This window comes from Somniosus microcephalus, chromosome 2, assembly GCF_052327205.1.
Source record: "Somniosus microcephalus isolate GS21.2 chromosome 2, FLI_Smic_1.0, whole genome shotgun sequence".
In the NCBI taxonomy this organism is placed as follows: Eukaryota; Metazoa; Chordata; class Chondrichthyes; order Squaliformes; family Somniosidae; genus Somniosus; species Somniosus microcephalus.
The window spans coordinates 143,275,733-143,291,514 of NC_140988.1; the positions used below are offsets into that span (position 1 = coordinate 143,275,733).

The window sequence follows — 15,782 nt, forward strand, 5'->3', positions numbered from 1 at the left end:
CGATCCCCATATCCCTTGATTCCCTTAATATCCAAAAATCTATCGATCTCTGTCTTGAATATACTCAACGACTGAGCCTCCACAGCCCTCTGGGGTAGAGAATTCCAAAGATTCACCACCCTCTGAATGAAGAAATTTCTCCTCATCTCAATCCTAAATGCCCAACCCCGTATTCTGAGACTGTGACTGTGGAGCATTTGCGATGCTGAGGATGCCGTGGATATCATGTTTAATGAGTTGGTCACACCGCAGGTAAAGGCTGCACAGGCAGGAAGGGAATGGGTGACTGCCAGGCAGAGTAGTACGCGCAGGCAGGTAGTGCAGGGGTCCCCTGTGGCCATCCCTCCCTCAAACAGATATACCGCTTTGGATATTGTTGGGGGAGATGGCTTATCGGAGGGCGACAGCAGCAGCCAACTTCCTGGCACCGTGGGTGGTTCTGCTGCACAGGACGGGAGGAAAAAGAGTGGGAGAGCTATAGTAATAGGGGATTCTATTGTAAGGGGAATAGATAGGTGTTTCTGCGGCCGCAAATGAGACTCCAGGATGGTATGTTGCCTCCCTGGTGCAAGGGTCAAGGATGTCTCGGAGCGGCTGCAAAGCATTTTGGAAGGGGAGGGTGAACAGCCAGTTGTCATGGTGCATATAGGTACCAACAATATAGGAAAAAACCGGGATGAGGTCCTAAAAAGCTGAATATAGGGAGTTAGGAGATAAATTAAAAAATAGGACCTCAAAGGTAGTAATCTCAGAATTGCTACCAGTGCCACATGCTAGTCAGAGTAGAAATAGAAGGATATTTCAGATGAATACGTGGCTAGAGGAATGGTGCAAGGGGGAGGGATTCAAATTCCTGGGACATTGGAACTGGTTCTGGGGGAGGTGGGACCATTACAAACTGGACGGTTTGCACCTGGGCAGGACCGGGACCGATGCCCTAGGGGGAGTGTTTGCTAGTGCTGTGGGGGAGGGTTTAAACTAAAATGGCAGGGGGTTGGGAACCTGTGCAGGGAGACAGCGGAAAGGGAAACAAGGATAGAAGCAAAACACAGGAAGGAGAAAAGCAAAAGTGGCAGTCAGAGAAATCAAGGGTTTAAATCAAACATGACCACAGTAAATAATAATTCTAAAAGCTGTAAGAGTGTTAAAAAAACAAGCCTGAAGGCTTTGTGTCTTAATGCGAGGAGCATTCGTAATAAGGTGAATGAATTAACTGCGCAAATAACTGTAAACAGATATGATATGATTGGGATTACGGAAACATGGCTCCAGGGTGACGAAGGCTGGGAACTCAACATCCAGGGTTATTCAATATTCAGGAAAGACAGGCAAAAAGGAAAAGGAGGTGGGGTAGCATTGTTCGTTACAGAGGAGATTAACACAATTGTAAGGAAGGATATTAGCTCTGATGATGTGGAAACTGTATGGGTAGAGCTGAGAAATACCAAGGGGCAGAAAACATTAGTGGGAGTTGTATACAGACCCCCAAACAGTAATGCGGAGGTTGGGGATGGCATTAAATGGGAAATTAGAGATGCGTGCAATAAGGGCACAGCAGTTATCATGGGTGACTTTAATCTACATATAGATTGGGCTAACCAAATTAGTAACAATACTGTGGAGGAGGAATTCCTGGAGTGTATACAGAATGGTTTCCTGGATCAATATGTCGAGGAACCAACTAGAGATCAGGCCATCTTAGACTGGGTATTATGTAATGAGAAAGGAATAATTAGCAATCTTGTTGTGCGAGGCCCCTTGGGGCGGAGCAATCATAATATGATAGAATTCTTCATTAAGATGGAGAGTGAAGTATTTGAATCAGAGACTAGGGTCCTGAATTTAAATAAAGGAAACTATGATGGTATGAGGCGCGAGTTGGGTAGGATTGATTGGGGAATGTTACTCAAAGGGTTGACGGTGGATAGGCAATGGCAAACATTTAAAGATTGCATGGATGAACTACAGAATTTGTTCATCCCCTTTTGGCATAAAAATAAAACAAAAAAGGTGATTCAACCATGGCTAACGAGGGAAATTAAGGATAGAATAAGATCCAAGGAGAGGACATATAAATTGGCCAGAAAAAGCAGCAAACCTGAGGATTGGGAGCAGTTTAGGATTCAGCAGAGGACAAAGGGATTAATTAAGAGGGGGAAAATAGAGTATGAGAGTAAGCTTGCAGGGAACATAAAAACTGACTGTAAAAGCTTCTATAGATATGTGAAGAGAAAAAGATTGGTGAAGTCAAGCATACATCCCTTGCAGTCAGAATCAGGGGAATTTATAATGGGGAACAAAGAAATGGCAGCCTAATTAAATACATACTTTGGTTCTTTCTTCACAAAGGAGGACACAAATAACCTCCCAGTGATGTCGGGGAACATAGGGTCTAATGAGAGGAAGGAACTGAATGAAATCAGTATTTGTAGGGAAATGGTGTTAGGGAAATTGATGGGCTTGAAGGCCGATAAATCCCCAGGGCCTGATAATCTACATCCTAGGGTACTTAAGGAAGTGGCCCTAGAAATAGTAGATGCATTGCTGGTCATCTTCCAAAATTCTATAGACTCTGGAACAGTTCCCATGGATTGGAGGGTAGCTAATGTTACCCCACTATTCAAAAAAGGTGGTAGAGAGAAAACAGGGAATTATAGACCGGTAAGCCTGACATCGGTAGTGGGGAAAATGCTAGAGTCCATTATAAAAGATATAATAGCAGAGCACTTGGAAAACGGTGACAGGATCGGACAAAGTCAGCATGGATTGACAAAAGGTAAATCGTGCTTGACTAATCTACTGGAATTTTTTGAGGATGTAACTGGTAGAATAGATAAGGGAGAACCAGTAGATGTGGTGTATTTGGACTTTCAGAAGGCTTTTGATAAGGTCCCGCATAAGAGATTAGCGTGTAAAGTTAAGGCACATGGGATTGGGGGCAAGGTACTGTCTTGGATAGAGAACTGGTTGGCAGACAGGAAGCAAAGAGTTGGAATAAACTGGTCTTTTTCCGAGTGGCAGGCAGTGACTAGTGGGGTACCGCAGGGATTGGTCCTAGGACGCCAGCTGATGAAGGGTCCCAGACCTGAAACGTTAACTCTGTTTCTCTCTCCACGGATGCTGCCTGGCCTGCTGAGTATTTCCAGCATTTTCTGTTGTTATTACTGAGTTTGGATGATCAGCCATGATCTCATTGAATGGCGGAGCAGGCTCGAGGGGCCGAATGGCCTACTCCTGCTCCTATCTTCTATGTTTCTATGTGACCCCTGGTTCTAGACTCCCCAGCCAGGGGAAACATGCTCCCTGCATCTACCCTGTCGAGCCCTGTAAGAATTTGTATGTTTCAATGAGATCACACCTCATTCTTCTAAACTCGAGAATATAGGCCTAGTCTACTCAATCTCTCCTCATAGGACAATCCTTCTATCCTAGGTATCAGTCTGGTGAACTGTCGTTGCACTCCCTCTATGGCACTCCCTCCTTAGGTAAGGAGACCAAAACTGTAGACCATATTCCAGATGTGATTTCACCAGGGCCCTATATAATTGCAGTAAGACGTCTTTACTCTTATACTCAAATCCTCTTGTAATAAAGGCCAACATACCATTTGCTTTTGTAATTGCTTGCTGTACCTGCATGTTAACTTTGATTTGTGTACAGGGACACCCAGGTTGCTCTGAACACCAACATTTCCCAATCTCTCTCCATTTAAAAAATAATCTGCTTTTCTATTTTTCCTACCAAAGTGAATAAACTTCACATTTCTCCACATTATATTCCATTTGCCACATTCTTGCCCACTCACTTAGCTTGTCTATATCCCCTTGAATCCCCACCCAGCTTTGTTTGGAAGTTGAAATCACTGGAGAGTTTCTGAAAGCATCAACAAAGCTTGCAAGCATTCTGGTATGGTTCCTAAAACTGCAGCTTGCTTCTGGGTCAGCTGCATATTACTGATTTCCTGGGAAAGCAATCTTTTAAGGCCAGTTGAAACATAGAAGATAGGAGCAGGAGTAGGCCATTTGGCCCCTTGAGCCCGCTCTGCCATTTAATGAGATCATGGCTGATCATCCAAATTCAGTACCCTGTTCCTGCTTTCTCCCCATATCCCTTTAGCCTCAAGAAATATATCCAACTCCTTCTTGACTATATTTAATGAATTGGCCTCAACTGCCCTGTGTGGCAGAGAATTCCACAGGTTCACCACTCTCTGGGTGAAGAAATTCCTCCTCATCTCAGTCCTAAATGGCTTACCCCTTATCCTTAGACTGTGACCCCTGGTTCTGGACGCCCCTGCCATCGGGAACATCCTTCCTGCATCTAGTCTGTCTAGTCCTGTTAGAATTTTATAAGTTTCAATGAGATCCCCTCTCATTCTTCTAAACTCTAGTGAATATAAGCCTAATCGACCCAATCTCTCCTCATACGTCATTCCTGCCATCCCAGGTATCAGTCTGGTGAATCTTCGCTGCACTCCTTCCATGGCAAGAACATCCTTCCTTAGATAAGGTGACCAAAACTGCACACAATACTCAAGGTGTGGCCTCACCAAGGCCCTGTACAACTGCAGCAAGACATCCTTTTTCCTGTACTCGAATCCTCTCGCTACGAAGGCCAACATACCATTTGCCTTCTTAACCGCCTGCTGCACCTGCATGCTTACCTTCAGCGACTGGCGCACAAGGACACCCAGGTCTCGTTGCACTTCCCCTTTTCCCAATCTATTGCCATTCAGATAATAATCTGTCGTCCTGTTTTTGCCATCAAAGTGGATAACCTCGCATTTATCCACTTTGGGCAGATGCATGGTAAATGCAGTATAATCACCCAACCTGTCCAAATCGTACTGAGGTTTTACTCATGGATTCAATATATCTTAATAGGGTGGATAGGGGAGGGGAAAAATAAACCTCCAGCCTCCATGTTGACCCCTTCCTCCACAACCAATACTGATTAGAGCTTAGTCTCTGGCACCGGTGGAAATTCAAGCAGGGACCCAAACACTCAGTTCAAAGTAAGTGGAACAATATCAAATGCTTGGGTAAAAGAGATGGCAAGGGAAGGCTGTGCCTCTTGGTTTTTGTTGCCTTATACAAATATTATTTCTACTTTCATGTTCTAATGAATAGTGATGGAATGATCAGATGTGCGATTTTATTTCATATTTTGATCAATCTATTTCAATACACTGTTTTGCTTTGAATCAATTTTTGTTAAATATTGAGATGGTTTTGAATGAAATAAGCTTCACAACAGATTTTAATAATACATTTTTACAAGAAATGAGCATAAGCGAAGGCTTTCATTTCCTTTCATTGTCTTTTGAAACTGTTAAGCAGCTGCTGCCTCCCTATCTTCAAAATAGAATAGTAGAACAGACTGAGGGGAACCTACCCAGTATGGTAATCCTCATCAGAAACATGTGGCAAATAGCTTGGGATTGACAGTGGCAGTATGTTTCTAATTCAAATATAGCTCCAGGTTAGTCACCCAAATATTCCCGCTGATAAATCAGCAGAAGGCATGTAATTACAAGTTACAAGACATTCATCAGTTTTAATCCGCTGTCTAGGAAAAGAACATCGAAAAAGAATACTTTTTAAAAAAAGATTTGGATAACCATACATGATTGAAGATGTTCTCATGTCCTACTATTTGGAGATGAATAATTGTTTTTAAAAATTGTACATGATTACAATTTGTAATAATCCTGCTTTGTACATTCAAAAAAGATGTTAAAATACATATTTCTTTTTCAGTGATTTATACAGATTTACATTTTCAAAATATTATCAAATGGATTAATAGTTTTGTGTCAGGTCATGTTGAGTTCAAGAGCATAATTTGATACATTATTTGAAAAATAATGCATAAATAATGCTTCAGGATGTATAATGTTTTTAAAATCATTTATATTTTTTTATATATTTATAATAAAATCATTGTTTCTGGTGATAGGGACTCTATTGGAAATGGATTTTGAAATTTAATATGTGTGCTTTTTGTTCTGGATACAACAAGCTTCACAAAAATATAGCTTTAACCCTGAGGGAGTGGTAGACGATACGATTTATATATCTCCATCTTATCTATTTATTTTCTTCCAAAAAATCTAGTACCTGTAGGAATGTAATATTGTAGTGAGCCCCGAACATTGTTTGGTCTGTACTAATAGCGTAACAATGTGGACTAATCAGACTGCTGAGAAAATAAACTTCAAACCATGTTCAGTTGCTATGATGGTTTCTCATTCAGCTCTGTTAATCCCGATGGGCACTCTGACTTCTGCTCTGTTCCCAACCTGATCTCTGCCTCTGCTCTGCTCTGCTCTGCTCCCTCCTACCTAGTCCTGGCTTGAATATACTGGCATTCTTCATAAACCCAGTTGTCTTTCTACTTAAAAATAAATAAATAAATGTGCTCATCATGGAAAAGAATGTTAGCACTTGGAATGAAACTGTTCCCATTTTAGCACCTGGTGCTGGCATCAAGAAATCCCAGGTCATGTATAACAGTCAGATGCAGAGTATAACTCCTTCTACATGTCTGAGCCCCGACTTCAAATGGTTATCAGGGGTTACGAGTTCCACAGATGCCAGCTGCCCTCAAACCTCAACCAAATTCTTATTCTTAATTGTTTCTTGCAACAGTTAATGACAATTTTTTATTTCTCACACCAGCCATCCTGTTACTATTTTTTTAAGTAAAAGTGACAGTACAGTTTTTTGCTTTAGGCCCATGTCAACTAGGAACGACTGTATTACCTTTTAAGTAGGATTGCTATAGCTGGAAGACAGAAGAGAATCTCTATCCCATCAATCTGGGCTGGATTTTAACCTGAGCCCTAGAGGTGAAAGGCCAGTATCTAAATCACTGCCGTTCTGTTTCCCCCCCTTCATCTTCCCAATCCTCTTCTAGTTTCAGGTCCCCTGCTCCCTTCCATCTCCTTCAAGTTAACTTTTTCCTATCAGCACTTGTTGCCTTTCTACTTCCTGTTGACCTGAAATGTGTTATTTCCAATGCACGCTCCTCCTCCTATACAGGAGTGGTGCCAAAGGATTGGAGGATTGCAAATGTTGCACCCTTGTTCAAAAAAGGAGGGAAGGATAAACCTGGCAATTACAGGCCAGTCAGTTTAACGTCAGTGGTGAGGAAGCTTTTAGAAATAATAATCTGGGAGAAAATTAACAGCCATTTAGACAAGCATGGACTAATAAAGGAGAGCTAGCACGGATTTGTTAAGGGCAAATCGTTTTTGACTAACTTGATTAAGTTTTTTGATGTAAGAGAGAGGGTGGATGAGGGCAGTAAAATTGATGTTGTGTATATGGACTTTCAAAAGGCGTTTGATAAAGTACCACATACTAGGCTTATTAGCAAAATTGAAGCCCATGGGATAAAAGGGGCAGTAGCAGCATGGATACAAAATACTGGCAAAGAGGTAGGAAACAGTTGTGGTGAATGGCTGTTTTTCAGACTGGAGGGTCAGTACTAGGACCACTGCTGTTTTTGATATACATTAATGACTTGGAATTGGGGGTAGAGGGCACAATTTCCAAATTTGCAGATGACTTGGAAGTGTAGTAAACTGTGAGGGAGATAATAGACTTCAAGAGGACATAGACTGACTGGTGGAATGGGTGGACGCATAGCAGATGAAATTCAATGCAGAGAAGTGAGAGGTGATACATTTTGGTAGGAAGAAAGAGGAGAGACCATACACACTAAATGGTGCAATTTTAAAGTGGGTGCAAGAACAGAGACCTGGGGGTGCTTGTGCACAAATCTTTGAAGGTGCCAGGACATGAACAAAGCAGTTAATAAAGCATATGGAATCCTGGGCTTTATAAATAGAGGCATAGAGTACAAAAGCCAGGAAGTTATGCTAAACCTGTATAAAACACTAGTTCGGCCCCAGCTGGAGTATTGTGTCCAATTCTGGGCACCACACTTTTGGAAGGACGTGAAGGCTTTGGAGAGGATACAGAAGAGATTTACTAGAATGGTTCCAGGGATGAGGGATTACAATTATGTGGATAGACTCGGAGAAACTGGGGTTGTTCTCCTTGGAGCAGGGAAGGCTAAGAGGAGATTTAATAGAGGTGTTTAAAATCATGAAGGGTTTAGATAGAGTAAATATAGAGAAACTGTTTCCAAAGGCTAAAGGGTCAATAACGAGAGGGTACAGATTTAAAGTGATTGGCAAAAGAACCAGAGGCGACATGAGGAAAAAACGTTTTTACGCAACGAGTGGTTAAGATTTGGAATGCACTGCCTGATAGGGTGGTGGAGACAGGTTCAATCGTAGCCTTCAAAAGGGAATTGGGTAACTACTTGAAGGAGAAAAAAATTGCAGGGATATGGGGAAAGAACAGGGGAGTGGGATTAACTTGATTGCTCTTCGAAAGAACTGCCGCAGACTCTCTGGAGCAAATGGCCTCCTTCTGTGCTGTACTATTCTAAGATTGTAAGTTATTTTCCCTTCTAGGCCCATCTGCCAAGTTTCTCACCTAGCCACTGACTCCATCCCTCTCCTAACATCTGTCTGAGGCTGAACCACACTGTTCACAACCTTGGTGTCATATTTGACCCTGAAATGAGCTTCCAACCACATATCTGCAGCATAACAAAGACCACCTACTTCCACCTCCGTAACATCACCCGTCTCTGCCCTTGCCTCAGCTCATCCACTGCTGAAACCCTCATCCATGCCTTTGTTACTTCTAGACTTGACTCTTCCAACACACTCCTGGCTGGTCTCCCACATTCCACCCGACGTAAACTTGAGGTCATCCAAAACTCGGCTGCCCGTGTCTCAACTCGCACCAAGTACCGTTCGCCCATCACCCCTGTGCTCGCTGACCTACATTGGCTCCCGGCTAAGCAGCGCCTCGATTTCAAAATTCTCATCCTTGTTTTCAAATCCCTCCGTGGTCTCACCCCTTCCTCTATCTCTCCTCTCCTTCAGCCCCACAACCACCCCCCTCCCCCCGAGATATCTGCGCTCCTCTAATTCTGCCCTCTTGAGCATCCCCGATTATAATCGCTCAACCATTGGCGGCCATGCCTTCTGTTGCCTAGGCCCTAAGCTCTGGAATTCCCTGCCTAAACCTCTCCGACTCTGCCTCTCTTTCCTCCTTTCAGACGCTCCTTAAAACCTACCTCTGACCAAGCTTTTGGTCAGCTGCTCTAATTTCTCCTTATGTGGCTCGGTGTCAAATTTATTTGTCTTATAATACTCCTGTGAAGCACCTTGGGACGTTTTACTATGTTAAAGGTGCTATATAAATACAAGTTGTTGTATGCATATTGCATGGGTGCTGGATGTGTCGTCATTTAGGGCTATAGTTCTGGATTGATCATGACCGGATCAAGAATTTTATCTAGCTTGCAGTAGACCTGCATCCCAGGCCCCAGCCTCCCCCTCTGAGGCTCCTCATCCCTCCACTTCCTTCTATCTTAACCCTTCAGATTCTCCCAGATGGCCTCTCCTCGCAGTCTCAGCTCCCACTTCCAACATTAAATCTAAGTAAAATACTACAGATGTTGGAAATGGGAAATAAAAACAGAAAATGCTGGAAACACTGAGAAACAAACTTAACGTTTCAGGTCGATGATCTTTCCTCTGTGGTGGGGTGGGGGGACGCGTGGTGTATTGAATTCAGTGGAAAGGAAAATTGGGTGGGGTGTATAACACTAGTGTGATCTGCTACCACCAGCTTTCTTTCCCCGCTGAAGTTTAAAATTACCCCACTTTTTAAGTGAAGTCACAGTTGTTATGAAGACAACTCAGTAGCCAGTTTGTATATAGGAAGTTTCTACAAATAACAAATGTTTTGTTTTTGGTGGTCCTTGCTACTTTTCAGAAAATGCCGAGAGATCTTTTATGTCCATCTGAGCATGCAAATGGGACTTTGGTTTAATGTTTCATCTGAAAGATGGCACATTGTAATATTCCTTCAGTATTGCACTGAAGTGTCAGCCTAGATTATATATGCAAATCCTAGAATTGGGCTTGAACTTTTTGATTAAGGTGAGAATATTCTCATTTGAGTCAAGGTAGCACGTGAGCAGCATAGCTCACCAGAAAAAGACTGTGTTGCCACCAACCTCCTCACCACAGCTTTGGATGCCATTCTCCACTGAATAGTGGTTCCACCCAGTGGAGGTATGGAACTTGAACAGCAGCTGTTTACTTCTGCAATCCAAATGTGGTAGGCACCAAACCTTGGACACGAGCGTCTGCTCACATACCTTGCCCCAGGTAAAACTTCCTGTCGGCTGTCTCAGAATTTCTCACTATCACTGAGATTATCAAGCGTTGGCCTTGGCTCAGTGGTAGCACTCTTGCCTTGTGAATCAGAAGATTGTGGATTTAAGTTCCACTCAAGACTTGAACCCATAATCTTGTCTGACACTCCAGAGCAGTACTGAGGGAGTGCTGCATTGTTGGAGGTGCCATTTTTCAGATGAGACCTTAAACCAAGGCCCTGTGTGCCCCCTCAAGAGGGTGTAAAAGATCCCATGGCACTATTGGATGAAGATCATGGGAGTTCTGTGTCCTGGCCAATATTTATCCCTCAACCAACATCACTGAAACAGATTACCTGGTCATTATCTCATTGCTGTTTGTGGAACCTTTCTGTGTACAAATTGGCTGCCACATTTCCTATATTACAACAGTGACTGCACTTCAAAAGAACTTTCATTGGCTGCAAAATGCATTGGGATGACCTGAGGTTGTGAAAGGCACTATATAAATGGAAGTCCTTTCAAAGTTGTTGTCATCAACCCCTACCCTGAAAAAATATTTTGCTCATCTGACATGAATGTCAGCAAAACCAAAGACATTCTCTGTTCCTGCAAACACAGTGCTTCTGGCTTCAAGTCCATCTTTCTTCCCAGCTGCCATCTTTGCTAAATACTTAGCTTCCTCCCCAGTATCTATCACCAAGACTACTTTCTTTCACCCTAACATCACCTCCCTCTGCCTGTACTTCTCTTAACCCCCTCCCCGCTGCTGAAATTCCAATCCATGCTTTTATTGTCACGTGTTTGGATTTCTTTAGTGCTTCTCCTCATTGGCTTCCCTGTTTCTACTATTCATAAACAAGTCACCCAGACTGCTGCGACCCATGTCCTCACTTGCACTGAGGGTCACATCCCCGTCGTTTCTGTGCTCGCCAAGCTCCAGTGGCTTTGTGTCCCAGGGAAACTAAAGATTTTCACCTGTGCCTTCACTACCTTATCCCTTTCCTGCCTCCATGATCTCCTCCAGCCCAGAGTAAGAGAGAAAAATAGGTGGGAAGAAGTGCAGATTCTGTAGTCTGAATGTGGAAACTGGCTACAGAGCAAGACTGGAGGGGACTGACTGCTAATTGGGAGCAGGCTTGGAGCATGGGGATTGGCCCCTGTAACCAGTTAATTAGCAGGAACTGATCTCATGGTACCTGGTAACTGCAGTCCTATGGGATATTTAATGGTCACATAGTTCACATGGGCCAATTAATTAAAAAAATAAAGCACATGCCAGACACATTCTAATTTATGTAGCCTGTAAGAGGGCTAAAATTACTTAATTTATTTAGTTATGATTGTAAAGAAATGTTGTTGTAAAGCAAAATTGTATGTATGAAAACACGTGGTAGCTCATTTCTAAATTTATTATTCAATGTTGGTAGTAAATGTTAAGATTGTTTATTGTGATGTGTTCTTACAAATTAGTCTCAATTCGTGAATAGTTTCCTCTTTATTGGGAAAACTTAGGAAGCAGAGTTTATGTACAACCTGTAATAAAATTGTATGACATCCTTTGCAAAGAAAACAAATAATTCTACCCGGTTTTTATTTTAATGAGTTTCATATTCCATGTGGGAGACTGGCTAAGCCACCGTGTTGCAGCTGTAGCTTTTAGTCCAGTTCAATGTGTTTAATCTCTACTTCCTCTAATGACATTCTATCCTTTGGGATTTTTAAAAATTGGTCTACTGCCAGACTTTTGGGGTAAGTCAGACTCTTCTCATTTCATTCTCCTCTCCCCTCCCACCCAAAAAAAGAAAAATCTACTCCCCAGAGTTTTGTTCAAGAAGTCCCAGCATGAAAAATTAAACATAATTGCCATATGATAGGCCTTTAGCAGTTTGTATATAGTTACTGCACTTCAAAAGTAATCTTGTTAAATGCTTTCAGATATTTGTAATGAGGTGCTTTTCTTTTGTGAATGTTGTACTTTGTAAGGTTGAGTGTGTTTAATACTGAGGAACGGAACAGCTTCCATTTGGGGCACCCAGTGTCAAACATGGTTAGAGGGAGGGGAAACCCCCTTCTACTCTGCCCCAACAGTATTCTTCAACTCCATTCTTAGAAGAGCACCTCTTTTATGCACAAGTGGGACATTTTCTCTTTCCCACACCAGCTGTCCTTGAGGGACACGGCCCTCGACCGTGTCCGTTCTATCTCCTGCACTTCAGCCCCTGCCCCTCCCTCCCAGAACCACGATAGGGATCCCCTTGTCCTCACCTTTCACCCCACCAGCCTCCACATTCAACGGATCATCCTCTGACATTTCCGCCACCTCCAACGTGATCCCACTACCAAATGCATCTTCCCCTCCCCTCCCAGCATTCCGTAGGGACCGCTCCCTCCGAGACACCCTAGTCCACTCCCCCAGCACCCATTCCCCTGGCACCTTCCCGTGCAAGTGCAGGAGATGCAACACCTGCCCATATACCTCCCCCCCCCTCCCACTGTCCAGGGCCCCAAACACCCCTTCCAGGTGAAACAGCGATTTACTTGTACTTCTTGCAATCTAGTATACTGTATTCGTTGCTCACGATGTGGTCTCTACATTGGGGAGACCAAACGCAGATTGGGTGGCCGCTTTGCGGAACACCTCCGTTCAGTCCGTAAGGGTGACCCCAAGCTTCCGGTCGCCTGTCATTTTAATTCACCGCCCCATTCCCACTCAGACCTCACCGTCTGCGGCCTCTTGCATTGTTCCACGGAAGCTCACCGTAAACTCGAGGAACAGCACCTCATCTTCCGATTAGGCACTTTACAGCCTTCCGGACTCTCTCTAGAGTTCAGCAACTTCTGATCATAACCTCGGCCCCTATTATATATTTATATTTTTTTATCCACACTTTTGGTTTGTGACTTTTCCTTTTTTTCCTCTCTCCCACATGACAGCTGTCGCTCACTCTGCCAGTGCATTTCACACTTCATCTAGTGCCATTGTTTGTTTCTTTACCTGTCCTATTACTGTCTCATCTCCCCTTGAATATCTCTTAATGTCTCTTCTTTCATCCCCTCCCCATTTCCCAGCCCCCCAAACTGCCTTTTGTTTCATTTCCTGCCTGTGTTCTCAGTTCTGTAGAAGGGTTTCAACCCGAAATGTTGACTCTATTTCTCTCTCCACGGATGTTGCCTGGCCTGCTGAGTTTTCCAGCATTTTCTGTTATTTCAGCTGTCCTTGAGGTCTCTCTGAGCAAGATTCCTAAAGTAGGGCCAGTTTTGCCCACTAGAAACTGGATTATAACTGCCCAAACTCATCCTTACAGCTTAGTAGTCAGAAGAGAATTTATTTTTTTCATTCTGAGCTGGATTTGAACTCTGCTCCCAGAGATGGAAGGACATTTTTTAAACTAGTGATCTTGATGCTTTTAATTTATTTTTCCTAAATTTTCATGTGTATTAAAATAATTCAGTAATAGTCTAAATGTCTTTATTCTCCCTTAGGATCAAATGGAAAAACTGAAGAAAATGCAACAAATTCAGATACCATTTCAGACAGTGTATTTAAAGCTGAAAATCAGGAACATATTGTCCTTCAACTCAGTGGCCAGAGCAAAGGAGGAAGAAAAAATGACCCAAATTTAATCGTGCAGCAGCACCACATGAAAAATGGAGAAGACTCAGACAGTGATTTTGAGTCTGACCCACCTACTCCTCAGAGCAGTGAAGAGGAGGAGCAAGAGGAGGAGGAATTCCACAGTGAGCAAGGCGAGTTCAATGATATAGAAGCAGAACATTTTGGGCAGAGACCTCTGCTAATGGACTCTGATGAAGATGAAGTGGATGAGGAAGAAAAGCACAGCTCTGATTCAGACTATGATCAGAGTAAAGCGCTTTATCCTGTAACAGAACCAGGCTCGGAGTACAATGCTGATGCTGAAAGCATTGCAAGTGCAGAGTCAGCAGCAGCACCCATTACCCCTCCAGATTCACCACAAGTCAAAGGGAGCAAAACATTACAAGATGAAGTAGATATGTTTGGTGCTGTGCCATTTGTTGGGGTGCGTCAGCATGCACAACCCAGCAAAAGAGTGGAAAATAAAAATAGCTTTCAAAAGGCACCCTTCAAATCAATCACCCTTAAGGAGCAGGAAGAGTTTGATGTATTCAGTAATGCACCTTTTACTAAGAAATTATCTCATACAGGTCAATACGGTGAGGGTACTCTGATACAAACACCACCCATCTCACCGAATGATGTGGATATGTTTGGCTCCACTCCATTCCAGCCACTTCAAGCTGTACAGTGTAGAAAGGAAAGCAAAGAGGATGTGTTTGGACATGTTCCTTTTGAAGAGATCACAGCCAGTCAACAGCACAAGATGAAGCAGCGCAGTTTACAGAAACTTTCTTCTCGACAACGGCGCACCAAACAGGAGTCTTCCGGTGGAAATGGCAAGCGCCATCATGGCACACCAACAACTACAAGAAAACCTTCCAAACCTAACTATAGAACTCCAGAGCGGGTACGAAGGCACAGAAAAGTAGGGAGGCGTGATTCACAAAGTAGCAATGAACTCCTGAATATATCTGATTCTAAGGAGAACATTGGTGTGACACTTACTGACGGAAAGGAGAAATGTCAGTCGTTGCCCACTGATGAAAGCCTGCTTGACCCGTTTGGTGCTAAGCCATTCCACCCACAAGAGCTTGTAAGAAACTCTCAGTACCAAGGTCTAGGTGATAATCGAGGAGACCACAATCCAGTTACTAACAGATCCAGACCAGGTTCTGTACATGGGGCATTTCATACTGGAGATGGGCTAAAAACCGATGATTTTGGTGCAGTGCCCTTTACTGAACTAGTATTACATAGTGTTACACAGCAACATGGTGACTTTGATCCATTTGGCGCAGCACCATTTCCTTCCAAACAGTAAAAATTAGTCTTCCATTAGAACCGACTCCAAATCTACTTTGTTAAAGCTCACTTCCCACCACAAGGCCTTATGAGCGGGGCTTCTTCCCCATGCTACGCAATACCTCTGAGCCATTGTAGAGGGGGAAATCCCAGCTGACGCTCACTCTCCTTAAAAATAACTTCTCAATATGTGGAAATAGACTGTGTATGATCCATTTTATTCTTAATTTCACATTTTAAAGGATTTATAACTTTCTGCCACGAGTCCTGATTCTTTTTATTAACTTGGAAACTTTGTGAAAATGATTGTTTTATGACAATGTGAGCTTGCAGAACTACAAACACCTGTTAACATTTGAGATCTCCATTAGAAAGGGATTTGATGTCTTCAAACTGTGGAACTAGACTTGATCATGTAAATTATGTATTTTGCTTTTTCTGAGGTGGAAAGTTGCAAAATGATTTCCTTTGTAGAATGTGCCCATAATCCTCAGACTAGCATAGTATCAGACCATGTGTTTTGCTGTTGGTAAAGTGATCATATGCAGCCACAGTTAAGAAGTCAACAATTTTACATGCTTAAAGCTGCAGTTGAAATGCCCCTGTATTATTTTTGTGATATAATTGT

General features: G+C 43.0%; 1 protein-coding gene across 5 annotated transcripts in view; it reads left to right on the forward strand.

The window, feature by feature from the left end:
- bmp2k (BMP2 inducible kinase) overlaps positions 1-15,410 on the forward strand; it is a 137,631-nt gene extending 122,221 nt beyond the window's left edge. For all 5 annotated transcript variants that reach the window (XM_085963266.1, XM_085963276.1, XM_085963293.1 and 2 more), the window contains one exon: positions 13,738-15,410. In XM_085963266.1, coding sequence (XP_085819392.1) covers positions 13,738-15,173 — 1,436 coding nt within the window. In that variant the 3' untranslated portion in view covers positions 15,174-15,410. The remainder of the gene's footprint in view (positions 1-13,737) is intronic.
- The last annotated feature ends 372 nt before the right edge of the window (positions 15,411-15,782 follow it).